The sequence below is a fragment of the Serinus canaria genome, chromosome Z (genome assembly GCF_022539315.1).
Source record: "Serinus canaria isolate serCan28SL12 chromosome Z, serCan2020, whole genome shotgun sequence".
NCBI classification, from domain to species: domain Eukaryota; kingdom Metazoa; phylum Chordata; class Aves; order Passeriformes; family Fringillidae; genus Serinus; species Serinus canaria.
In genome coordinates, this window is record NC_066343.1 from 31,436,204 (window position 1) to 31,462,524 (window position 26,321).

General features: G+C 42.4%; 2 protein-coding genes across 2 annotated transcripts in view; one reads left to right on the forward strand and one right to left on the reverse strand.

Moving 5' to 3' along the window:
* The window catches only part of HOOK3 (hook microtubule tethering protein 3), a 945,081-nt gene that overhangs the window by 635,348 nt on the left and 283,412 nt on the right, over positions 1-26,321 (forward strand). The window lies entirely within an intron of this gene.
* On the reverse strand, positions 536-22,996 carry PDE6B (phosphodiesterase 6B). The gene is made up of 22 exons (XM_009096058.4): positions 22,482-22,996; positions 20,424-20,576; positions 20,005-20,094; positions 17,575-17,715; positions 16,345-16,419; positions 16,190-16,254; positions 15,121-15,187; positions 14,929-14,976; positions 14,579-14,728; positions 13,442-13,585; positions 12,805-12,870; positions 12,111-12,257; positions 10,461-10,568; positions 9,540-9,649; positions 8,431-8,518; positions 7,779-7,879; positions 6,259-6,366; positions 5,498-5,561; positions 4,631-4,705; positions 3,654-3,737; positions 3,222-3,378; positions 536-2,143 (listed from the first exon to the last, which is right to left on the reverse strand). The coding sequence occupies exons 1-22, from the start codon at positions 22,890-22,892 to the stop codon at positions 2,085-2,087; spliced, it is 2,511 nt and encodes an 836-aa protein (XP_009094306.1). The 5' UTR covers positions 22,893-22,996; the 3' UTR covers positions 536-2,084.

Here is a 26,321-nt window from a genome sequence, read left to right on the forward strand (position 1 = left end):
CCACTTTAAAAAAAAAGAAGAAAAAAAAAAAAGGACAGAACTTTCTTGACTTCTATTGTATGATAAAATCTTCCCACCTGGTCCTCTGCTCTTGTGAGACCCCACCTAGAGTACTGAGAACAGTTCCAGTTCCCAAGACATAAGAAGGACATGGAACTTGTTGGAGCAAGTGCAGAGGAGGCCACAACATTAATAAGAGGGTGGAGCACCTCCCCCAGTCAGGCTGGGAGCTGAGGCTGTTCAGCCTGGAAAAGAGAAGTCTCTGTGGAGACTTCCTGGCAGTATCTGAAGGGTCCTACAGGGAAGCTGGAGAGGGACTCTTCATCAGCAACTGCAGTGACAGGACAAGGTGTAATGGGTACAAACTGAAAGAAGGGAAATTTATGTCAAATATTGGGAAGAAATTCTTCCTGGTAGGGTGGTAAGACACTGGAACTGGTTGCCCAGGGAGCTGTGGGTGCCCCAACCCTGGCACTGTTTAAAGCCAGGTTGGACAAGGTCTTGAGCAACCTGATGGAGTGAGAAGTGTCTCTGCCCATGGCAGTGAGGTTGGGACAAGAGAATCCTGAAGGTCCCTTCCAACCCTTGATATTCTATGACTCTAAATAAAGCTGAAACATACAACATGGAGTTATAAGTTGTACACAACTCCATGTCTAACAACAACTTAACTTTCATGCAAGTGGATAAATTTCTGTATTTTCCTGAAAGACGCATTACTTCTCACAGAACTGCTGCATAGTGATTGAGGATTACATCTTGTTTACTACATTGAGACAGGTAAATGATCACCAGGTACCACCACAACTCTAGTTTTCCTTTTACTTGCAGTATTTTTGTAATGCAAAACAATATAATGAAGGGTAAGAATCCTGAAGGTAACAGGAGTAATAGAAGAAGAAAATCCCCAGCAAAACAGATCTCCAAACAATTTTAAAAAAGAAAGAGGGGGGAAGGGGGGGAGGGAGCAGGACATGAGGGTGTGTCTACTACTACAAGAATGTAATTGAATGTTCTATTTTTGCATTAATAAACATGAAAAATAACTTTCATCTGAAATAAGAGTCACAAGTCTGGTGTGTTGTCTAAAAACAAGACCTCTCAGAGCAGGAGGAGGAAAGGAAGGACAGTTAGTTCTGATCAATTGCGTTAAGTAACAGCATTATGAGGCAAAACAGAACAAATTTAAGAGATCTCACAACTCAGGTTGCTTGGCTAATTGTAAAAGGAACTGTAATGAGTAATGATAACAACTGTCTTCTTAAAAGGATGCATGACAGAATGAAGCTTCATTAGTACACAATGTGGATCCTGCTCCTGGAGAAGGCAGCTATTGTGTGTTGCATGAATAGCTCCATGCTTTGGGATAGCAACCTATCCAGATTCTTGAAGTGAATGCCGATGTATTATCTGTCAGAGTGTTTCTTGGATTTAAATGGAATCATAATCTTTTAGAGCAGTTCAAAGGTTTACTATGGTCAGTTTTCTTGCTTTATCCTTACCCTCTGGTTTCCTTCTGATATCTTGACAGATACAGACTTAGATATGATACAGACTTAGATATGAGCTTCTTCATTTTTCCCACTGTGCAGGCTAGGGTTGCATTCCCTGTCAGTCTCATGAGGTTGTATGGAGCAGGACTATCCCCATCAGCTTTGGGATAAGAAGTGTTTCAGTGCAGGAAAAATGCTCTTCCATAATCTTACAACCTGATTTATTGGGCCAAATGTTGTCCTGACTTGTCACATGCCATCTGACATCAGGTGCATTAAATGGAGGATAGGAGGCAGGATGGAAATGGCTCCCTACCATCAGGAAGAGATGCAATTAAGGCAATCAAGATCTAGCCCTTCCCTGGTTGGTCACAAGCCTAATAAATTATCAGAATAGTCCAATCAGGAATGTATTTGTACACAATTTTTTTTTTTGGAGGAGGATTTTTGGGGGGTTGGGGTGTTTGGGGTTTTTTGGTTGTTGTTTTGTTGTTGTTGTTGTTGTTTGGTTTTGGTTTGGATTTTGTTGTTGTTGTTGTTGTTTTATGGGTATTCTCATTTTGTGTGGCATATGTTTCAGTGAGAATAGGTCTAAAGTATGCTACAGGTTTTGGAAGATGGAGCTGTTCCTCCATTACAGGTTATTTCACCTGTCATATAAAAAGAAACATAGAATTAGATGCACAGTCATAAATTTCCTTCTCAGTCATTGCAGGAGATTTTTAAAACTTTTATGCAATGATCAGCTTAGGTCATACCTATAGCACCCTACATAGAGCTGTCTGCTGTGAGTAATTGTACATGTAAGGTTGCTTGGAAAGAGTATTGTAGAGTTAGTGGAAATTTCCCTTGCTTGAATATCCATTACTTATTCAGTAAATAATTCTTCAGAGATTCTCTAGATCATAGTTAAAACACTTCCTTTTGCTATTTTAAATTAACTACTGTGAATCAAACTGAGGTAAAACATCTAGACAACTCTTAATACTTTCTAAACTGTGTCATTTGAGCAATGTCCACACCATGGGCTGTTGGAATTTTGGTACAGTTTAGAACAAAATAAGAGTTTGTATGCAAGCTCTGTGGAGTGAAGGCACCCAGTCATGGCAGGTATTTGATCAGACATTTGGGATAGGCCAGGAGAAACTTCTGCTTCTGCCCTTTTGAGAGTCAAACAAATCTTTAGACTATCAGAAAAGCTTCCAACCAGTACTCACTACTGCAGATGGTTTTCAGTACTGCCCAGGCTGGGCCCACAGAAGAGGAAAAACCATGTTCAACCAAAATAAATTGCTACTGGACACTGCCACTACTGCTTGCTTTTAGGTAGTACCTAATCGGGCCTAGAAATGCAATGAACCATTATTTCTTAAATGTTCTTCTAGGACTTTAGGACCTTGTTTTTTACTTTTCTTAGCTTCTGTTTCATGACCTGTGGGACAGCAGATCAGCCCAGGGGATGTTGCATGACATTTTGCTTTCCCCAGCTGCATGGGAATTCATGCTGAATGCCTTCTCACTAGTTTCTCAGATAATAGTGTTTGGGATTTTAAGCTGGTGGCCTTCTTGACAGCCTGTCATGGTGTCAGGTTTAAAGGCAAGGTGCCTTCACCCTTGCCAGCATAGCCAATCTTACTCTGCTGTGTCAGCAAAACTTGCTGTAATCTGTGAGAGTGTTTGTAAGCATGTTTTTGACTTAGGAATGAAAAGCTAATTACTTTTTCTGACCTCTCTTTGCAGCCATTCTCTCTTCCTCTTTTTTCTTCTCTTCCTCCAGTGCTTTAATTTTTGCATCATACTCATCAGCACGGGTCTTCCACTCATTTCTGTTGTTCAGCAGCCCATCAAGCATAGGCTGAATTTCCTCATGGAAACGTGAAAACTCCTAATCAAAACACATCTCTCAGTGCAATGCAGTGCAGAGGGAATGCTTGTCCATCATATCCCAGGACAGACCCCGACATCTCACATCCAAAGCTGATGCTTTGCAGAAAGCATCAATGGCAGAAAGAGGCAGCTTGCTGCAATGGCCCAGAAAAGGGCAGATTTTCACTTTTCTACTTGTCCCTCTCCCCAGGAGTGGTGTTGCTGCACCAGGACTCAGTCAGCTGGGATTTGAACCCCTGTTGATAAGGGTTTGTAAGGTTGCTCTTTGCTTACCTTATAGACAAATGTACACACAAAGTCAATAAAACCCACTTGAAGCTTTGGAAGTTCAGCAGCTTTCCTTCGGTCCATCATTGGCTGTGAGAGGACACAAATTCACTATGATTTGTGAGAACACTTAATTAAAAAACACACCTCTATTTTCTCTTCAAAACTGCCTTGTTGTGTCAGCCTGGCAGTTCTGTCTTGCTGTCCTAAAGACCATCCATCACAGCCACCCTCCTCCTCAGCTGCAGAGGAATGAAGAGGGCTCATTTCCCGTGCCATTTTAGCAGAAATTTTATACATCATTTCAAGTGTCTGTGGATGGGCAGGAGAAAAGTTTTTCCCTTGTGCGTCTCAAACAGATACCAGAAAAGGTTCATGCTATAAAGCGTTGAAGAGGTTTTAAATTGTCTAAAATATGACTGAAGAAGAAATCATATTTTTACAAGATCTTCTTGATTACTGTATAGTTTGTGATGCCACTGTGGGTAGAGGGGGTTCATGAGAGTCTACTTTAAAAATCCCCAAACCTCACAGGTGGAGGACACTTAAAGGAATGACTCCTGCTTCTTTCAATGTCAAATTCATCTATTAAAAAAAATGTTTGGAATGCCCTTCCATTTACTAGTAATTCTCTGACTCTATGAAGTCTGTGTTTGCAGTTTTTCTCTTTATTAGAAACTCTTCTTTCTTCTGTGACTTACCTATTTAGTTTTTAATTTTTTATGTAGGGGACCTACACAAAATATCTGGGGTGAATCACCCCTTGATGGTTCACAGCCACTGAACCTAGCTAACTATATGGACAGTGGGCAAGAGGCACTTGTCACTGTCAGGGATGCTCTTCACTATCTCAGAACATACTTTTCTAAAGGATTTTGGCAAGCTCTGTGATTTCAGGCAGAGACAGAGCACTCAGGACAGCACTGCTTGTAGTAAGTCTCTGCTGAGACCTGCTGTCTGAAGGGAACTTGCATGATACTTACAATGGGCTGTTGCTGAAGGACGCTTATTTCCAAATCTCCTTGCTCCCAGAACTCAGCTGCTACCAGGAGAGCAACCTACATTGACACAGAGGGAAAAAACAAAAGTTAGCACCAACTTCAGCCCCATAACTTAATGCACTTCACGCCTCCATTCTGAATAAAATCTCACTTCTTATCCTTCTGTTTCTTCTTGTCCAACCACAGCCTCACTGTTCCTCCTGGGAAGGGAAGCTGTGGCAATAGGATTTCACCTGTCTGGTGACAGCTCTGCAGTTGTATTGCACTGCATCTCATTAGGCCACTGCTTGTCTATTTAGAAAGATTTCCAATGTATTCCCCTCAAGGGTTTGCCAACTGGTCACCTTGTGGATGTCTAATTTTTTTTTTCTGTTGTCCTTTCTTCATGCTGAACAGGAAGGTAGGTTTTATTTCTTTTACCCTCTTCAAATTTTAGTGTTTATTATTTAGCAATTGCTCAAGTGCAGTTCAGGAAGGAACTCTTAAAAGAAATCAAACAACTGAGCAAACTGCAGGAAGGTATTGCTATAATAAAGCCAATGCATATGCTGCATTGGCTTTATTATAGCAAATAGTAAAAAAATCTTACTATCACAAAAAAATCTCTGTAACTGGGGGGTTTGTTTTGTGTTTTGTTTTGTTGAGGTTTTTTGGTTTTTTTTTTTGTAAGCATGAATTTTGTGCAGAACTCACAACTGCAATCTGAAAGATTGGTTAATACATCAAAACCACTGGTATTTCTTTTGGTAATTTTGGTAGGAGACTTTGATTTAGCTTCTAGGCAGCTTAGAAATTGCATCACTTTGAAGTATAAGCTACAGAAATCCATCAGAATATCAAGCACCTTACCTTACTCTGGACTTCCCAAGGCTTTGTGATAGCTGACAAGTCACAGGCAGTCATCATCATGGCCCTAAATACAGAAAAGAAATTAAATTATTCCCTGTTTTTTCAGACTCAGGACCCTCATACCGCAGCACTGTATCAGGTATCCCATGGCCCCTTCTGAACTGGTAGATGTGTTGCTGTAACAGCCTTGGTTCTGACTGGGACACTCATCAAAGGCTGCTCTCTTGATTAAAAAGGAATTATGATGGGGAACTACTTGCTTCTGGTGCTAAGGTGTTTGCTGCTTTAGTGATTGCTGTGCTGACCTCCTTGACTTTGGAGTAACACCTTTGGCTCCCCCATGGGTGTGTAGCAGTGCAGTCTGCAGTGAGGTGGTGAGAGCACTTCATCACCAGCGCAGGGCATCCTGCACAGTTTCTGTCTGGTCACAGCAACAGCCTCATGCAACGCAGGTTCGTTGCCACTGGGAAGAACAGCTAATGGATTGGATGTCCCTGTTTGTGGCCTACAGGGTGATCTGCTAGGAGTATACAACCAGAAGGGATCCTGCATCTCCTTGGGAGTATATGACCAACAGGACACTTATTTGGATGAAGAACCACTAAGATTTTTTTTCCCTGGGTTTTTTTCTCTACTTCTCCAGGAGACCAAATCTGAGTAACCAGTAATGTATCACTTGCTGACTTTTCAGCACAAAGCACATCCTGGAGCTCTCTGCAGGTGTCCACATCACTAACCTTTCCCCAGAGCTGATTACTCACATGACAACCTCTTTCTTTGTTGTCTCCAGAGACAGATACTCAGTCCAGGCAGTCATGCTCTCATACTTCTTAGACTCATCAACGATCTTTTGAAACATTGTTCGCTTTCTTTGGGGGGTTCAGAGGAAGGGTAAAAAAAAAAAAAGGGAAAAAAAGAAAAATCTATGAAAATCTATAAAACAAGGAAACAAATATGTCAAGAACAGGTGGCTGATCCTGGTATTGGTTACTCTGCCAGAAAGGCTCCCAGTAGTTGCTGTCCTGACCCTTATGTCCCAAGAAAACCAAGCACCATCATCTGCTCCCTTAACTATTGTAAATGCCTTTAAGATGAGTAGAGTGGTGAGGTATGAGCAGGTCTTTGAAGGTACAAGCTACTGCAAGTTATATCAGCTGAGAAATGCTTACACCTTTGTTTACACTACAAGAAATCTTTTTTTTTAAATATTAAGCAAACTGCAGAAATCTAGAGCTAGCTGGAGTATTTTTAAAGCTACCTGGCTTTATGTACTTAGTCAGACAATTTTAACCTTATTTATATAATCTAAATGTATATAGGGAATTCTGATCAATGGTTCATACACAATGCACCCTTGTCTGGAGTGGCATGAGACCTGGAGAAGTCTGAGGTTTCAATATTAGCAGAGAAAAGAGTTAGGCCATGCCACGAAGTGACTTGTGAATGTGTTCTATCATCAATAATCCTGTGTCTTAGCTCAGCCAAGGAGGGTCCATGAACTACAAGCAGTTTGTTCCCAACTGGAGAGGAAGTGGTGGTATATAGATAGATAGTACCATACAGATATTGTATCTCCAGAGTAAGTGTTCTGGAGATACAATATCAATACAACCTCCCTCAAATTCCTCTTTTTAGGGCTGTTTAAATTTTGTGTAATTATATTGCAGTGCAAAACACAGAAGCGGGCTCTGGTCTTGACACAGTATTTTGAAAGCATGTTTGGAAAGCTCCTTGCTAATTAGGAAGTTATATGTCATTGACTTTCAGTCTCATGTCCCAGAAAGCAGGAGCTGCTCCAAGATTTTGGCTTTTTAGGCCCTTGTGTGTGGAATAGACTATCAGCTAGACATTCACCTACAATGAACTACTTGTTACTTGAGTCATTCTGCTCTCACAGAGAAATCAGTACAGTCCTGGCCAGTCCATTTGTCATTTATTAGTATTTTTAGATCTGAAATGCTAGGCAAATAGAACCAAACGAAATCCTGACATTTCTTCCCATAGGGGATCAAATAGCCCTGCCTTGTTGGCAATAGAGGGTTAAAAATTCATGTATATGATTTAATTGAGTAGAAGTTCAAAATTCTTTTGAATTATTTGAGTTTTCCCACCAGGTCTGAGGTGAGTATCGAAGGCAGCCTCTCAGAGCCAGTGTCTGTGAAGAGAACTGCTGCACTGAGTAAAACATCACATTTACTTTCAGAGTAAAGCATCACATTTGGCCTTTGTAAAGTGCCAGCTGCTTTCTGCCTTTCACACACGGAGTGCCTGATGGACTTACTTGAAGTAGAGTGCCAGGTCTGTGGCTATAATGGCAATTTCCATCAGGTGAATCACATGCTCATGCTGCCTGCGGTTGAGGTTCTGACATATATTCAGTGACTGAAAAGCAAAGGACAGGGCACTGAAAAATCCAAGCTCTATGTTGTTATGAGTTCCTGGCCACCTCCCTTTCCCAAATATGTTAACTTTTTTTTCTTTCAATAGTTCAGCTTGCTCCTCTCACGTGCAAGGGAGAGCCTGTGTACCACGTGTGGTGCTGTTTCCCCTTTAATTCACTGAACAGGGGAAGGTTGTTACACAGTGCCTACCCAAACCCCATCCCCTGACCCCAGTGAAAATTTGCCTGAAACTAAAAGTTAGCTGTGGCAATATTCCAGCCTTGGCCCTATCAGAGGAGCTACAGGAGAGAAAAACTGTATTAAACATATTCCTATGGGCATAAAAATGTGACTTCTGAAGAAAACAAGACATGCATTCAGGAAGCCTATGTGCTTTGGTCCAGGGTGAGCACAGAGTCCTTTGGAAATGAGGCAGATGCAGTTTCTTGGCATCCAAACCAGAGAAGGTCTTGTGCTGACAACTCTGTTGTTAATGAAAAACTTCCCTAAAAGGAAATTATTCGTGCCCTTATACTGCAGTTCATTACCAACCTCCTCAGAGAGCAAGAATTTTCCAAATTCCAGATGATGTCTCTCTAAAATAGAGGATCCATGAAGTTTAGCTAAAGGATTTTGAGATCTATATCATAAAGGAAAAAAGGAAGGAAAAAAATAAAGGAAAAAATTGAAGACATTAGTGCAGCACTTAAAAATGAAAAGAAGTGTCTAATTTTGTATTTAATTTCTGTCACACATATAAGTTCCATTTTTTTAAAAGGCTTATGAGTATTATTTAATAAGTAATGACTTCAGTCTAATAAAAGACTCTTGTGACATTGCTTATAACTCTTTAGACACTTTCTAAAACAGTCTTCCAAACTACAAATTTCAGTCCAAATATTGTTTATGACTGCAATGTAATTACTCAAGTTTAGTAAGTCCTGCATAACTACATATTCATATCTGGTAATAGGAACAGAAAAACCTGCAATCCTTGGACACCTTGCTGAAAAGAACACTTTTGCTATCAAAACCACAAACCATTATTTAATGTTTTACCAAAACCACAAACCATTATTTAATGTTTTACTAAAGGATATGTAAGAAGATATAGGCAGCAAGCATTGCAGAAGAACTGTGACTACTTTAAGTGAGCAACAGAGCCTTGACTAGGCCACGAATTTGTGCAATTGTTTATCTGTAGCTAATGACTACCTACTGAGAGCAGCATTCTCATAGGTGCTTTGTTTCTGTAGGTAGTGAGGGCAATGCATTGTGCTTTCTCCATAGATACAGCAAAAATTCGTCATCTTGTGTCCAGGATGCTTCTGTTGGCATCCTAAGTCTCCTGTAACGCTCAGGATCCTGAGTGCCTGCTCTGCACCTGTTCCACAGTGTAATGGTAATGTAGAGTTCTGCTTTAACTAAGGGAGGTTTTCTAGGAGGTAAAGAAAGCCCCAGACAGCATGGCAAATTGTCCCCACTGGCCAAAACATAAGCCCAAACACTGCAGCAAGCTGAAAAGCAAGGAAACTTGTAAAAGAAGGTTGTCACTCTTGTGTGTTAAACTGAGCTGTACTGGAGTTTGGTGTGATCACAGCCTGGTTCCACTCCAAGCAGGAGCAACAGAAAATGGTTTGAAGTGGTAGGAAAATGCTTACTTCATTTGGTAGAGGTTGTTGGTTCCCCTGTGATCAATATCATGGCACAGAGCTGCAGTTACCATTGCAAGGGCTTCGAGGTCAGTGTAGTAACGCTTCAGTTTGCCAGTCTGAGGGAGAGAATTTATATTCCACATGTTAGCATCTCTGACAGGAAAAGGTACTGAGCGGTGACTGCTCTGTGCTGGGGATGTCCTGGGACTGCCTGGGAGAACTGAAAATATTTGTGAACTGAAACACAGTACATGGCTGACTTAGGTTAAAATGGGAATCAGCTGGAAACAAAATATTTCAGACCCAGGCAGGTGCATCTGTACTGTTTACGCATTTGATGCACATGTGCGGGGTTGGCTACCCACTTCTATAGAGTGGCCCTAGCCCTGGGATTCACCCAGGTTTTCATAAGTACCCCTCCTAGTCACTGGACACAAAGTACTCTGTGAAAAGGCTCTGCGTCTTTCTGGGCAATGGGGTTGTCAAGCTGAAACATCCAGAAGATTGTCCCCAGCTGTGTCTGTTGTGGATGGAAATGCAAAACAGGAATTTGTGTCCATCCTGGCCAGCTGACTTCAGTCTGGCTCTTACTGTCAGAATCTACTGGAACATGGAAGTCCTGTAGTCTCTCTCCTCTACTCTTGCCGAAGGATTTAATCTGGAATCTATTCAACACCATGCATATCTGTATCTATGAGCTAAATTGAAGCTCTCCATTCATTGGCCAATACTGACCAAAGCTTCCTTCACTACAATGCAGTGACTGTCGCTGCAGGCAAACGGAGACCTCGTTTAGCAGGATCTGTGCCAGGAGTGACAAAACATTTTCCTGCACCAAAGGGAGCCCTGCGTATTTCTCAGGTGTGACAGAAGACCTGCTGTAAATAAAGCTGTGCCACAGAATTAACTAGGGTGGTGCTGCCTTACCATCAGGAGCGTGAACATGGTCTGCGCAACATTGAAGCCATGACGCCAGTTGTGGTAAGTTATCTTCCGGTAGCCTTTGCTGACAGAGTACACGAACCTTACCAGAACCTGCCGGTGGGGAAGAGGCTGTTAGTGTGGGTAAGGGAGATGCTGCCTGTTCATCTTGCCATAAGGGTCATGTACAAAAATCATGGATGAGATTCAATCTAGCTCTGCAGAGGTAGGCCCAGAAAGGGATCAGAAGGTGCAGATATCATATATCATCAGGCTGCCCTGACAATGCTGATAGAGTAAAGCCTAGTAGAGAGCTAAAGTGGACACTAAAATATGGATTTTTTTTTTTTTTTTGTAAATATATAAAATCACAGAGATGCTTCTGGGGTAAACCAGAATCAGCACTGCCTGGAGGAAAAGGGATTTCATCTTACTGTTTGTGAATTTATTGATTTTTTTTCTGTTTATCTAGGTTATCACTTATAAGATTTCTACCTTTTTCTTGTGATTTATTAATACTCATGTCTCTCTTCAAGAGATATGGATCTGTAGATGTAGAGGAGAATGACATTTGTATCACCTAAAGAAGTACAATATAGAGCATTAAATAGAAAACTGCTTTTTCCTCTGCAGTCTACTTCTCCATGTGTACTCTCTCTTGTAGCTATGCAGTTTTTCCATTAAAGAGCCAATTATTTATTAATGAGTATTCATTTCTTAAAATCTCAAATATAAGAATCACTGCTATTCACACCTCTTCCGGGGGTTAGTTGTTCCCGAGTAGATATATTTAATATTTTTGACTCTGACAATCTGCGTGTACGAAGCATAGAGGTAATTTCCATTTACTTCCCTCCTGATTGCCATCCTGGCTTTCCAGGGTGGAAACTCTTCCTGCAGTTACCCCCAGATCCCACTAGATGGAAATCGACTTCGCATGACGTGCAGAGAAATCCCTTGGGGAGCAGCAGAGCTGATGAAATACCAGTTTCACAATTCCTACCGGATTTTGAGCTGCAAAAGTCGTGAGTTCGCAAGTCAGGGGTCAGGGCTTATGGGGTCCTTGTTCCCACCGGATCACACCATTCCTGTAGACAGGTTGGTGCCAGCTGCGCCAAATGAAGGCACATCCATGTTTGCATGGGGGTGAAAAACAAAGGGGCTTGCCAGAGTGTGTTTAAGCAAATCTTGGCTGAAAGTTGCAGGTTGCACACTCTCTCAAAGGAGAGGGGCAGACAGGCAGGCACTCCCTGTGTAGTGCTCGGGGGCACGTTCTGTGGCCGATGCCGCTCACAGCCGCAAACACAAAGTACTGTGTTTGCGGCTGTGAGCGGCATCGGCCACAGAACGTGCGAGCGACGTTTTGCGGAGTCCGCCACTCACCCATAGAGACCTCACGGCAAACCCACCCACGTGGCAGGCGGACGCGGAGCAGACGAGAGCAGAAGAGATGCTCCAATCCCACATGAGAGACTGTCCCCTGCCCTCAGCAGGGTGAGAGGGCTCGGGACACACGACTCGCTCCCTGCCAGGCCCCTGAGCCGCGCTGGGCTGCTCTGCGAGCCGCGCTGGGCGCGCACGGCGACCTCCAGCTGCAGCATGGGCGAGTCTGCTGTACATCCGAGACAGGACATCCTAGCTTTTGCCAGCTCATACCTCCTGTGGGATCTGGAACTTTTTCACCACGCCAAGCTCGTAGTACATCTGAATGCCACACTTCACCAGCTCTAGCTCAGTGCAGTCAAAATCAGAGAACCTGAACTCATAGATTTCGAACTTAGTGGGCCCCGGGAGCTCTTCTTTCTGTAAGAGAGGTGGGCTGGTTTATTGCTGTGCTGCTTATGTCATTCCTAAGCTTTGCTGAATAAAAATGTATCAGTATGAGTCTGCTTTTCTTTTGGAATATAGCACATAAATAGACTGTAATTAAGCTTTCCATGATAACCCCATTAGTGGAGGAAGAGGTAGGGCAGTTTTGTGCAGGAAATAATGTTTGTTTCCTGTTAAGCATTTGATTTTATATAGTTTGAAGACTCAAAATGGGGGAAGACTTACAGCCCTCCTTAATTACTCTAAAAAACAAGCCAAAGTGGCTGATGTGTTTCCAGATGGACTTTGAAGCCCTTGAGATAAAGAGGCAGAGAGCAGGGACTTCCCCGGAGCTGTGGAAGGCACGTGCTGACACATACTAATGATAATCTCAAACTCAGGCAGCAAAGGAGGGCAGGGTGTGCTGTGCCTTCACCCTTTGCCAGGTAACAGCACGCCCACACTGGGAACTCTTTCCTACATCTATGCAGGCAGTATTTGCTTGCCAGGACTGTTCTTCCCAGCAGTGCATTGTTCTTACCAGAATGCTTGCCAGCTCCTCTTCGTCACACTCACTTGGCTCCTTCCCCAGCTTTTCTCGTGTTGGCTGCAAAAAGCATGGGTATGTTAAGGAGACAACTGAACCCCCCTGGACTTTTCACTGGGCAGCTTTGGGGCAATCTAGGGCAGCTCTTATATCCAAATTGTGCTTCCTTCCTGGACCTTACTTCAATTTCTTGTCTTTCAACACATTTTTCCTGGTAGTGTTCTCCCCCTCCTTGATTTTGTTTTGTGTTTTCCTCACTTGCAAATGTCCCCCCTAGAGCCAACATCACGGCTGGGTCCTCTAAATTCATATCCTCAGCACAAAGGAGGTTTTGAGGAATAAATCAGTTTCTGTTCCACTCCTACAGCCCTGCCCTGAGTAGCACCTCCAAGGCTGGCTTTGTGGAGGAAGTTAGAAGGAACATAGTGGCACAGTATGCCAAGCAGGAGGGCAGACCACAGAACCAAAAGACTTGTTCTGCACCTGTGCAGTTACTAGGGCCCAGGTGCTGCCACCATGTCATGGTGGCTGGAAGCATCTCTGTGAAATGGGAGACCTGTGTCTGTCTGTGCCATAAGTCGTGGGCCAGGCCAGTACACTTGGGTGTGAGCTCCACATTGTGAGGAATTACCAGAATTTCCTGGATCTCATCCTTGTCACATTTCACGTGGTAGAGCACCATGTCCTGAGCAATGTCCTTACGGTTCTCCAACTTGTTCATCTTATCATATGTGTCTGTGTTGAGTACAGACCAACCCAGGAACTGTGTCAAGGACTTGGGAAGAGAAGGAAACAGAGAAATCGCCATAACATCTGCTCCTCAAAGACACAGAAATATGACACTGTATGACACATTTTTAAACAAACACAAGCTCAACTTTGTCCAAAATTCTAGCAATGAGCAACCACATCTTTGCTCCCAACTGTGACTTGCTCCTCAGCAAAGCAGCTCCCCTGCTGTTGAATCTGCCCAGGCCTTGAGAGCATCGATTCTGTGGAGGTAGAAGGACCCTCTGTCCAGTTCAGGGTACAGAAAATTATTTCTGTTTTTCTTCAGGTGTCTCCACAACTGTGGAAAGGTTTCTATCACAATGGTGACAGCAGATCAGGAGCTCTCACATCAAAGGAGAGCAAGGGGGCCTCATCACCTTTTACATGTATTTACTCACATCCTGTGCTCACTTTCAACTTGTTTGCTGTCCAGTGGCCAATTCAAACTGATTTTTTTCCCCATGGTCTTTTCGTTTGATAAGAAAAGTCTATATCAGGAAATGTCCTGTTGGTAACAGGTGCCAAGCGCTAAATATTTGTATTTCATTGAAACTAGCATAGGAACATTTCTAAGGAGCAAGGTCTTTAATCACAGCTACTGTTGGTAGATTTAATAGCTGGCCTCCCTTTTTATCCTAGCTACATAGATGATTTCTGTGTCATTTTTCGTGGGACTTGCCCAGCCAGTGGGAGCCACCTGGCAGGTATGTGAATACAGGTCAGAATGGTTGTGTTGGCACACAGAAGATGCCCACGGCTAGGAGTACAATCCAAGAATGCTGAAAAAAATCACGAGAACATAGTTGGGTTTCTCATACCAAACTCCCCCAGTGTATGACAAACAGGTGCTTTCAAATTTTTCAAGCTGGTATATAACACCTCTGTAAGCAACAAAGATACCCACTTAGCTGCATAACACTCGGGATGCTTTGCAGCTGTCCATGGAAAAATAGTGACCTCTTCAACTATATGAATTTCTTCCAGCAAAAAACTATACCTCCATGAGGGTTTCATCCTGTTCATCAAATGGTTTCCCATCTTTTCTGTTATAAAATGTGACAACACCAACAATTTCTTCCCTTTTATTCACTATTGGCATGGAGAGAACATTTTTGATAGTCCATCCTGATTCATCTAGAGGACCTTCCTTGAAGCAACAGCAAGCAGAAAGACATCATAAACTTAACATGTTTCAGTTATTATGTTCATGTAAATACCTGAGCACTCTAATTTTACATTCAGACTACAGGCAAAAGTAGTATTTATATGCCTAATACTGACTCTAGAGTACATTTCTGCAAAAAAATCAAGTTGAATCCTTGATAGAATTGCAAGTTTTCATAGTACCTGAAAGTTAAACATCTCATCTGCAGCAGCATTCATAATGTTGCAAATCTAGGGAATCACACAGAAGAAAAAGTATTACAATGTGGGCAATGAGAAGTTTAACTGCCAAAACAAAGGACTGAATTGCTGAGAAAGCAGCATGAGTATTATTCATCTCAGAAAGACTTAAGGAATCCCAGCTTAAGTACTTACAAATCCACTTTCAGCCACATAGGTTGGCAGTCCAGTAACTAGTGCCCAGTGATCCGGGGTAGGATTTCTAACGAAAGAAAAATGTATAAGGGAAATTAATGGTGTGTGTTTACTGAGAAAAGTAAACACACACCAGTATCAAGTGGATACTTCATCAAGTGGAGCTGAAGAGCGTTCCACTCACTGTATTATCCAGGTTTAGACCCAGAACCCCCAGCCCATAAATGGTTCTTTTACTTTCAAAGGATCCGTGTGCACAAGCAAAGATTTTCCACATAAATAAATACTTTCCCTTCAAGGATTCAAAAAAAAAGCAACTGATAAAATATTGGTTTGCAGAGACTTTATAAAAATTCATTCCCAGAAGTGAAGGCCATGTCCCAGACCTTCAACACAGAGAAAGATAAAAGGAGATTCCTGGATAAGGATGCCTGCCAGCCTGAACTTTGAACACTGCTGTACCCAAGAAAGGGGGACCTTTTTTGCAGCACATACTCTAGTGTAAAGCAGTGTTACCAGAACTGGGGGAACCTCTATTATGTCATATTTGCCTAAGGTGCCCAAGGCTCCTCTGAAAAATGCAGTGGCAAGAAGAAAGAGCAGTTGTTTGAAAGAGGTAGTCCCAGTGTGTCAGGGTGGGAGAAAAGGCCAGAGGTAGCCTTAAGATGGGGTCAGTGAGAGAAGGAGTGGAGAAAAGCAAGGAAACCTCAGGAGAAGAGCATCTGGATGAGACTCAACCACTGACACAGGGAAGGCGTGGAGGAGAGTGATGCCTCTACCTGGCAAGGACAGCAGAAAACTGCAGGCAATCAAGGCAGATTACTTCTCCATCTGAAAAGAATCACTGGTTGCAGTGAATTTTGGAGCCTGACTTCCAAGTCAGAATCCCAATGCCCTTGTGGAAACTTTATCCCACAGAAATGTGAGTTGAAGCACCAGCTTGCATGCTGACTCTCAGTCCTCTATCAGTTCTTTACATTTCTCCACATGGATGTCTTTAAAACATGGGGAGCCTTGTTTTCAGCTACACCCTGTGTCAGTACCTAGCATTCATGGACTGGGCACTTACGGGATGACTTTAATGTCTTCTTTTCCATGTAATATGTAATCAATGACCTTGTAAAAGACTATTTCCTACAAGTGAAAAGAAGAGTGGTGTTAAAATGAGTGGTGAGGCAATCCATCTAGAGAGGAGAGAGTTAAAGAAATCTTCTTTTCACTTACCCTGCCATCCGGGGTTCGAGGTCCTGAGTAGGGAGGTACTTCTCCCAACAGGACTGGCCACAGGTCAAAAAACTCCTGGTTTTAAAATTAAAAACATATGTTTAGAGTAGAAAAGTGAATTTTTTTCTCCAGCCTCAATGTAACCATTGCTCTGCCGTGCTGGTTTTGGTGTTGTATGAACAAGGTGTGAAATAATAAAACTAATTCAATACTAGGCAGCAGGATGATGCCCAGATATCCAAATCTGGACGTGTCAGGTGCATTTATATGGCTGCAAATTACCATATACAGCCTATACTCAGAATGCTGATTCATTCAGTGAACAGTGAGCACTGGTTGTACTCAGAGCAAACAGCTATGACAAGGTTTTGTGTTCTTAATTTTCCATAGTGTGACTATTGTCTGACCTACTACTTGCCAGATTGAAGAAGTGAAATACTTATTTTGCTCTTTTTTCTTATGCTACATTATAGTGTTGATCAAAGTGTCTTTAGCTTATGCTAATGATCATTTAATATACCTCTTCACAAGACAATATGCTGCAAGAGCTCTGTCAACAAGACAGTCAGCCTGGCCATGGGACAAAGAGGCCCCACTGGCAAGGATGCTGTGTAACCCCCACATAAAGTTTGCCAAAGGTGCAAATCATCAGACCAAATCAGACGTAACTTCGATTCTGTCAGCTTGTTTTCATGAAGCCAAGTTTCATCTAAAAACCTGGATATCATGAGTATGAATGAGTCCTCGAGGAAGGTGGCTCTTTGGTCACAAGTCACTTTGTGACATGGCCTAACTCTTTTTTCTGCTAGTATAGAAACCTCAGATTTCTCCAGATCTCATGCCGCTCCAGGCAAGGGTGTACTGTGTGTAAACAGACCTTTGCTTGCTGATGGTTCCACAGGTGTCTCACTAGACTTCCAATACCCACAGACCCGGTGAGGTTTTGTTCGTGCTGCAGACTTTGATCAGGATTGCCAAAGTCAGACACCTCTTCCCCTCCTCTGTCTTCCCAGCCTCCAACTGTCCTGTTTCAGTGATAAGCTCTTCCCCTTTCCTCTGATTTCATTAACCCATTATCCTAATCTTTGCACAGTAAAAAAATGCCAAGTAGGAATAGTGGCTGAATGTTAGCTCGCACTTTTACTGCCTCAGTAAATCTTATTTGCATGCGTCACCCCTCAGTGGATAACAGCGAGGAGAAAGAAGCACAGCTCACATGTGAGCACTCACCTTCTGCTTTGTCATGTCCAGGAGACCAACGGAGTATCTGTCACAGTTCAGGTATGCCCTCACCGTATAAAAAGCCTTGTGGAACTGCCTCTCAATGTCTGTCAGTTCCTCAAAAACCTTATTAGCTGACCACAACAGCACCTGCAGGATAAAATCAAAATATAAGCACAGCCTTTCTTGGAGAGATGGACTTCCCAGATGTTGGGTTACAGTTCCTGAAAAGTGCAGGAAACTTACACCGCTTGTTCTCACTGGGAATTACTAGGGAGAAAGAGTCAGGTCACCACAGTGCTATGGAAGATTCAAGTGTTACCAATACAGCACAAAAAAGTAGTAGTGTCAGGCAAAGAGCTGTCACTTAAATTTCATACCCATTAGTAAAATGTTGCATCCAAAACCAGTTAACACCAAAAACATTGCAAATTCCAGAGGCTGGTGCTTGAAACATCTGAGTTTACACTTTCCTCAAAGTGTTTGAGCAGCTGTTTTGTGTGTGCATCAGCCTGTGATACTTTTCCCAATCTTCTGGTACATTCTACAGATGTACCTTTAAGAAAGCTATTGCTATTAGGATTTTTCATTTGTAAAACAAGAGGTTACACAAATACTGCTCTGAAATGGTAAGGAATTCGTCTACACTCTTGCTTGGCTTAGTTAATGCATATGTGCCTGTATCCCAGGTGTGTGTCTGGCTTTCTGAGCCCAGGATGTATGAGGAGCCATGCTTCTGAAGCACTGAAGCTGCAACTTGAAGCAGACTGGAGCTGTGCTTTGAACAAGAAATACTGCAACATGGCCACAACTGGAAAAACTGTGTCTCACCTCTTCACTGGGCACTAGTAGATGTTTTTTGAGCAATTCTGAGCTGCACTGGTTTCTGTTTCTAATCCATAAACTCTGCCACTTGAATGAAGTCTGAGTTGTTCAGTGTTGGCATCCCTCAAATAGGATAGAGTGTTGTCATACCAACCATTGGATAAACATGAGCAGCAGTTTAGCTTTTTGGCACTTTGCAGCATGCAGTAAGTACTGAAAGCCACGAGCCCAGCAAGAAGGACTGAGAGAAACAGCTGAAATATATCTAAGGACTGATGTAGAGAAGTTGATAAAAATTTATTAAATGGTTTTCTAATAAGGCTTTTACATGGTATCTGAGCACAAGCAGACTGACCTGTCTTTGCACAAGCCATTTTACCCACAGTGTCACCCAGTCTTTGCTGCTGGCACCTGCAATATTAAAATCCTAGACCACTTGTGAGAATGTAATTTGCTCACTCTGTTCTTCAGTACTTTAAATTCTATCACAATGAACTGTAATAACTTTCACACAGCCCTAAAGACCTGCATTAGTCAGAAGTTTGATAACTGAGCTATTGGCAGAACTAGAGCAGTATGTCCTGCATCTCCTTCCTGCTTTCCTCCCTCTGTGTGGGACCTGCTCAGACAACAGTAAGATATGAACACAGGACTCCTGGGTCCAGCCCCAGTCCAGGAGCTTTAGGCCTCCCACCTTATGGCCTCCACTTTATCTTCTAGCCCCTTTCTTACCCTGACTAGTCCTACTGCTAAGCTCTCAACAGAAAAAAATCTTTGCTAGTTCTACTTTAGTCAACTGTTCATCATTGCTGGTGTTACTGGACCATCATTCATGTTTCTGATAAATGAAAAAATTAGTCAAAGCATATTAAATTAATTAGAAAGTATAAGTGCCATCCAAAAGCTCCAAAATTAACTTTCATTCTGCATTCATTTCGCCAAGATAGGCATTTTTTCTCTCTCCATGGCAATCCCAGTGGAGAATAGAGCATGGCTGCCATGAAGCACAGATGCAATTCCATGTCCTCTTGAGTGACAGATGTTGCCTGCTGCAGAAAGTGACTGCAAGGATTCACATCCATGCCAATAAATCGGACAGTCCTACTGTAACCCAACTAATGGGAAAGTATGGTGCCAGAATTTCAATCCAGAATATCCTAAACCCCTGATATATGTTCTTCTCTACTGATGGAGGCCAATAAAACTTGCATATGACAACAATTTTACTGGGTCTTAGAGGAAATTCAGTAGCACTTTCAAGGAGCAGATGGGGGAAAAATACCACATTCTTAAGTGTTTCAGAAAGTCTCTTGATGTTGCTGTCTGAAATAATGAAATGATCCAAGAGTGCTTCACAGCCTCCATTTCATAAACACCTAGAGGTCAGTCCTGCTGAAACTGGTGCTGCTGCACGAGTTCCTGCAATTTTGCCAATATCAGAAGAAAGAGAGAGTAAGGAAGGACTCTGGAAAAGAAGCAGTATCTGAAAGCAGTAGAGGGATCTCTTTATTTCTGCTCTTCAGGGACAAATCTCGGAAGATCAGATTCACCCTTTAAATCAGAAGAATGTATTAATTTGATTTTGAGATAGCCAGTCTGCATTTTCACTCTTACCTGGCCTCTTCGAGTCTCACAGTTGTGAAGATAACTCAAGTGATAAATTTTCAAGTTCAAGGATGCAAAATTCAGATACTTCAGAAAAAGCTGAAAAAGCAAATTGTGAGATTGAATTGAATGCATTAGCAACTTCATATGTACCGTATTTTATAAGACTGCTTTACAAGCATCAAGGTAATTTCCCAGGATAAATGCTTTGCTCTGCACTGCCATGACATGAGGCTTATCCCACTGTATCTTCCCTGAAAGATCTGAGATAAACATTCTCATTATAAGCCTCTTCTAGGAGTGTGTGAGTGCCCTTAAGGGAAACTCACACCTGTGGAGCTTCACTAAAGCAACACTGGTGTAAAAGGATCTCTGTTACATGACAAATGTAAAGCTCTTTGATAGGAATTTAGCTACTGACCACTTACTGTTTCATCAGAGCTGGTGAAGTATGGGCCATTCAGCTTATTTATAGCCACAATGACAGCAACCAAGTCTTTGCCATTCAGGATGGGTGTCGCAAGAATGTTTTTGGTAGTGTAGTCTGTGAGCTCATCAACAAATGGGCTGAACTGGGCACACTGTTTGATAGAGAATTTACAAATAAGCATTTTTCATAACGGGTCTTGAAACCAAGTCCAAGCACAGCCCCTTAAAGTAAGCTGCTTAAAGAAAATTTTGCTTAAAAATTACTACAGAAAAGAAATGAGTTAGCAGAAGATTGGACCATGTACAGATTGATAAAGCTAATATCAAGAGCAGAAGGTGCGGCTTTTAACTGCAACAAGTGCGCTTTTAACTTTCTGTGAAGATCTTGCCAATTATAAGCTTTAACATGTCAAACTCTCCCAGAACAAGGGGGCTCTCCACTGGTTGTTCTCAGATCCATGGCATTCTTCATGGTACCTCCATCCTTTCTTCTGACTTCTTGTTAGCACTGCAGAGCGGGTATAACCAGGCAGCAGTGCATAGCAACAGGGTGTAAACCAGTGCACTCAATGGCAAGGTCACACACCCTCATTTTTCTTCTACTTTTACCATGAAGCTTGTTGTCAGCTTGCAGCATCTACCCCTAGTTTCTCTTAAAAAGTGGAGAAAGAATAGTCCAGGGAAAGCAGATGGCCAATCACTTCACCTGCACAGGGGCCTTATTGATACCATTATCACCTGCCATAGGGGAGTGCAGGGATGGTCTTGATGACCAAAAATATTGTCCCTGCTCAGGTGAATAAATTGTCATCTATAAGTTGTTCTATTTGGGTTAGGAAAAACCACACAACTCTGATCATATTCAGAAGGTTGCACCAGAAAGAATGATCACTCCTTAATGAATCTTCTCCCCATACCTTCCCCATTGTTGGCCTTTTCTGCCAAATGGGCTAGACCAAGCATTTAGTCTCTGGGTCTTCTTCAAAGGAATTGTATTATGGAAATGTCTAAAAGCACCAGAACTGGAGCACAGCACTGGGCTCACAGGTCTGAAATCCTCCCCTGTGTTTGAAGAAACATTAGAAACCAAAAAACCCTAAGTGACATTCTAATGCTTCCCCCAACACCAACAATATGACCAGCAAAAAAGAGCCCAGGCAGCAGAACCAAAACAGTGTCTCAGTGTGTTCTGTGGAAGACAAGGAAAGAATTGCTGAAGGGCTGAGATATGCCTGCACTGAGCAACAAATGAATGAATAAACAGATGGTCTCTTTGTAACTAGCAAACAATAGATGGAGTAATCCCACATGCCACATTTGGGTCACACGGATTTTTGTTTTGCACCTATGATTAGAATAAGCAGATTGTTATTCCTGCCATCCAGGTTTACATGATTGAATCAGATGTATGGGGAATAAATACTGTCATGAAAGCATAAACATAAAATATTAAAATCCCTCAGGTCCCTCCTGATATTGCAGATTGCAATTTTTGCTGGAAGAGTTTTTCTAGTCCAAGATTGTCTCTTGCTGCTTCTGATGAAGATCGGCCGTACACAGCTTGCAGTTAACTGCTCTGGGGTCCACTCCCTCTGTTTGACAGTGATGCCTCTAAATGCCCTTAGCTAAACCTTCATCACAGCAAACATTTTCAAAGTTCTTTTGATGTGGAAAACCCTCTTTGGACTCTCTGTAAAGGATTTCTGTCTCTGCCACTTACTCATAGAACATAAAATTGAGGGAAAATTCCATGTGCATTCATTGCAGATCTGACAACTTCACTTTCCCCTGCTGTACTAGACGTGATGATTTTTTTTTTTTGTTAGACAGGCAAGGTGTAGCAGTGCACTGTTTACAGGCATTAAGATCTAATGTAATCAATGTGCTTAGTTTCACCTCACCCCACAAATGAAATTGGAACTTTCAGACTTGCTACTTGTTTCCAGTACACAGCTACTACACCACAGGGGCTTTGTCCAAGCGCTGCGGTGTGCTGCTGCCTCTTGACCCCTGTGAGCCTCTCTTCTACCCAGATAGTAAATAAATGGCAAACATACCTCACGGACATCCTTGATGTTCATGGTTTTCTTGGTCTGAGCAACATGGCCCACAATGCCTATGTCCAGAGGATAGACAATCTCACAGTCTGGGGCGACCAGGCATTCCTCCAGAGTACTTCCCTCTTGGATGTTGAAAAGCCTTGTTGCTAGTTCAGGAGTGCCATTTCTCTGCCTGTACATGAAGAGACTACAGCGGTCAGCGTGAATGAGGGACCTGATTCTTCTCAAGGTCTTGAAAACAACTTTCTCCATGTTGATGCTTTCTTGCATGTCTTGGATCAACTCAAAAAGTATTTCACTCTCATTGTTATCCCAGGACTCCGTTTTTAGTTTCTTCTCAAAATATTGCTTGGCAAAAGCAGGGTTGCCATCAAGAAACTTCTCCACGTCGTCTTCACTAATGCTCATTGTGAATGCCCTGGATCTTGTGGGTAAGTAGCAGTCCGAGGATGTGCAAGCAGCACTCTAATTTCTCATGTGTCTCTTAAAATTTTGTAACTGAAGATGCTGCTTCTGGATTAACCAAGTTTGAGGTATCCCTGCAAAGAGAGCTTGTCATCAGGAAGATGTATTCCTTTATAATGCTGAAGGTGAGTCTGTGGGAGGACAGATCTTCTCAACCAAAGAGATTAGATGAGCTCTACAAGAGCTTTGGGTCAACTTTCCTCTTCTTAATCTAACTGCAAACAAAAACTGAGTGCTCACAATGTCTGAAAACACTCTCCTGTCTCTTGATAAACAGAACACTTACTGAAACAATTCTGTTGAGGCAGCAGCAATGGGGAAGGAGTGCATCTCCTAACATTGAAATAAGCTCTTTAAAGTCTAATTAAATATATACTGCTTGGGCCTAATCCTTGGCTAACAAGGTGACCATCTTATTATTTCTGCTCTCCCAGCTCCCAGCAATAGCAGGAAGTGCATTCTCCACAAAAGAACTCAGTGGCCAAAATAAAAATAGTGAAGTAACACCACTCTTTTAGGTCTCTCTCTAACATTGCATAGCTCTATAGCAGCTCCTGCAAGGGTTGTTCTCTTAGGGAAGGACCAACCCTGAATGCTTTAGTCCAGGGTTTGAACTGAACTGGCAAGGTCTATTTCCTTCTTGCTAATAAGAGCCACGACAGGAAGCATGCTTCTAAGTGGCATCCATCCATATGGGAAGGAACCTGGAGAGCTTCTGTTCAGGGTGGCTGAATTGAAGCACTCTGAGGAAATGTGAGAAGCTCCGCAGGCAAAATGAAAAACAAACACCAAACAAAACAAAACAAACAAGCAATCTGGGAAGGTAGAAAAATTTCCCTCGTTACTATCAGTGGAGAAAGGGGAGAATTACGGCTGTGAGGAACAGGAGTTGTTTCACATCAATGAAGCCACAACACTGCAAACAGCAGGTTTGGGTCAGTGTGATGCTGGGAGGCAAAGTGTGACTTCAGAAGAACTAAAGAGTGTTTAGGAGGTTTCATTACTGGAGAACAAGGGCAAATCCCATCTACTGTATTGCTGGAAAATAAGCAAGCCTCACCTGCTCAAAGAGTAAGTGTCTAAGGGCCCAGTCTGCCTGTGTCTGTGAATAGTGCCACTTCTCCCAGGAGTGGTTCAATCCAGCCTGGGAAGAAGGTGGCTTGTGGTGGTATTTCTCAGCCAGGATATTAGAATAGAATTGTTGTCAGGAGGACTTGGAGGAGGTGATGTGTGCCACACTGCCTTCCACAACAGTGTTCTAGCGGAGGAGCAAGGACCTGCTCAGATCTGGCATGGTGGGGGGCTGCTCCAGGCCTCCAGAATGGGGTGCATGAAGCCTTTTTGTGAGCAACAGGCAGGACTGTCCCAAGCACAGGGCTTGGTGGCAGCAGGGAATTTTAGCAGGGATGGCAGTGCTTCAGGTTGCAGCAAGGTTCCAGATGTTGCAGCAGTTTTCTGCGTACAAAGGGTGGCAGAAAGAGCCGGAGGCAATTTTCTTTGATTTTGGCTGGAGACAACAGCAAGAACGGGCAGAGAAAGGAAAGTGGAAGACAACTCAGGTGAATGAGACCATGAAATGAAAGTTTCAAACTGGAAAAACAGGCCATTTCATAAATTATGTGTCCCTGTTAATCTTAAACATGAGAAAAACAGGCAGAAAGTGTGTAAGTGTGGTGAAATTATTAAAGATGTGTATAAAAATACCATGAACAAGTAAAAAGTAGAAAGTCAGAAAACTCAAGATCAAACATGAGGTTAAATTAGGAACATGAAAAGCAATAAATATTTTCTGTTTATCATATAGGGAAGAGCAAGAATATCAAGAGAAGAACTGAAGAAATCGAGTTTTTAGAGGGTTGTGTTAAGTAACCTCTAAACTCTCAATGACTTTTTCTGACAACCAATGGAGGATCTTCTGAGGTTTTGAAAGTCTGGGAAGAAGTAGATGTAATGATGCTTTCAACAAAATAGGAAAAAATAAAGAACTGGAGAACTCCTCAATAGATTGTTTTGAAAGTTTGGTTTCTAAGAAAATACAGAAACAAACCTGTTTATCTGCATACCTAGAGGAGACAAATGACAGCCAGTGTGACTTTGTCAAGAGCAAACTCTGTCATACAGCAGCTTCCTCTGTGGCAGAGCCACAGAAGTTTCTGGACAGAAGGAAAGTAATGGCTGTGACAACTCTTGACTGCTGAGAAAAATAGATATTTTGTGTCTTACAGTGAGGGCTTAGACAAAACAGTGAGAAGGTGGTGGCAAATGTATTTGAAAGACAAATAGTTTGTTTTAGTAGCTCATTAATGAAATGTATAATTTCTTGAGTAGGATTCTCTGTGTAGGCTTTAAGAGATGTAGCACATGTCTGTATTTCCACTGATAGGTGTAAAATTATTAAGCCAGTGAGTAAGCCATGGTCAGGTGTCTGTAAATGTGTTTGAGCACCATCTTAAAACTAAAGACATTTGTATTCAGGATGAGAGGCCTGGAATTCACCCAGGAGGCATGGAAAGTCCTGCCTACGTGGAGAGCAGACACCTGGTGAATTCATGGGGTGGGCCCCTACCTCAGCTTAACAAAGGCTGCACAATGTGTCAAGACTTCCAGGCAGAAGGAAGTGTACATCCATTAGGATGAGCCCTCTCTTGCAAAACAGATTGTGCCATATGGTTCTAAACAGATGTCTCACCTGGAATACACTGGGAAAAGTCTTTCCTTTGAGGAAAGACTGAGTTTTCTCATGTCTGTTTTTGAGTAATCTCTTTTCTAACAAAGCAGTCCCCAGCTGTATAAAAGGCTACAGCTAAGAAAAGAGGAACAGTAGGCTCTCCACAATCGTATAGGACAGCAGATTTTAGACCTGCAAAGAAAAGCCTTCCAAAAGAGTGGGAAGAGATTGCTCCCACATTGTGTGAGATACCCTTAGAAACACAGCTATCATCCTTTTTCCCAGGAAGCATTTCTAGTCAGAAGAGATGCATGCCAGCCAGTTGGAACTGATATGGACAAACAACTTCTCAGAGCTGGAGGGAAACATATTTTTCTGTGGGTCCAGCCTTCCTGCCCATGGCCTGTCAGACCAGTTAAGGTAAGGAAACCATTGCTTGTACACCAGTAAAAACTCATTTGCAGCTGTGTAAACCTCCCATTTGGGAGTAATTTTATTTATGTCTAACACAAGGAAAGCTGTAGGCTGCCTTCTGCCTTTCAGTGTCTCTCCTCCAGTAGCAATCTGGGCCCTTCCAATACTTGATTAAATACAAGCCTTGTTTCCTCCCACTGTGGCAGGGAGGAAAAAGGTTGAAGTAAAACAAATTTAACATCTTTCAAGGGGACTAACACATTTTGGATCCCAAAGGAATGAAGTTTTCT

Coding starts and splice junctions, on each gene's coding strand:
- PDE6B (XM_009096058.4), bottom strand. CDS start 22,892: ATGAGCATTAGTGAAGACGACGTGGAGAAGTTTCTTGATGGCAACCCT. Junction 13,586..14,578: donor AGGATGAAACCCTCATGGAG/GTATAGTTTTTT, acceptor TCTCTTCCCAAG/TCCTTGACACAGTTCCTGGG. Junction 9,650..10,460: donor CCATGTTCACGCTCCTGATG/GTAAGGCAGCAC, acceptor TCTCTCCCTCAG/ACTGGCAAACTGAAGCGTTA.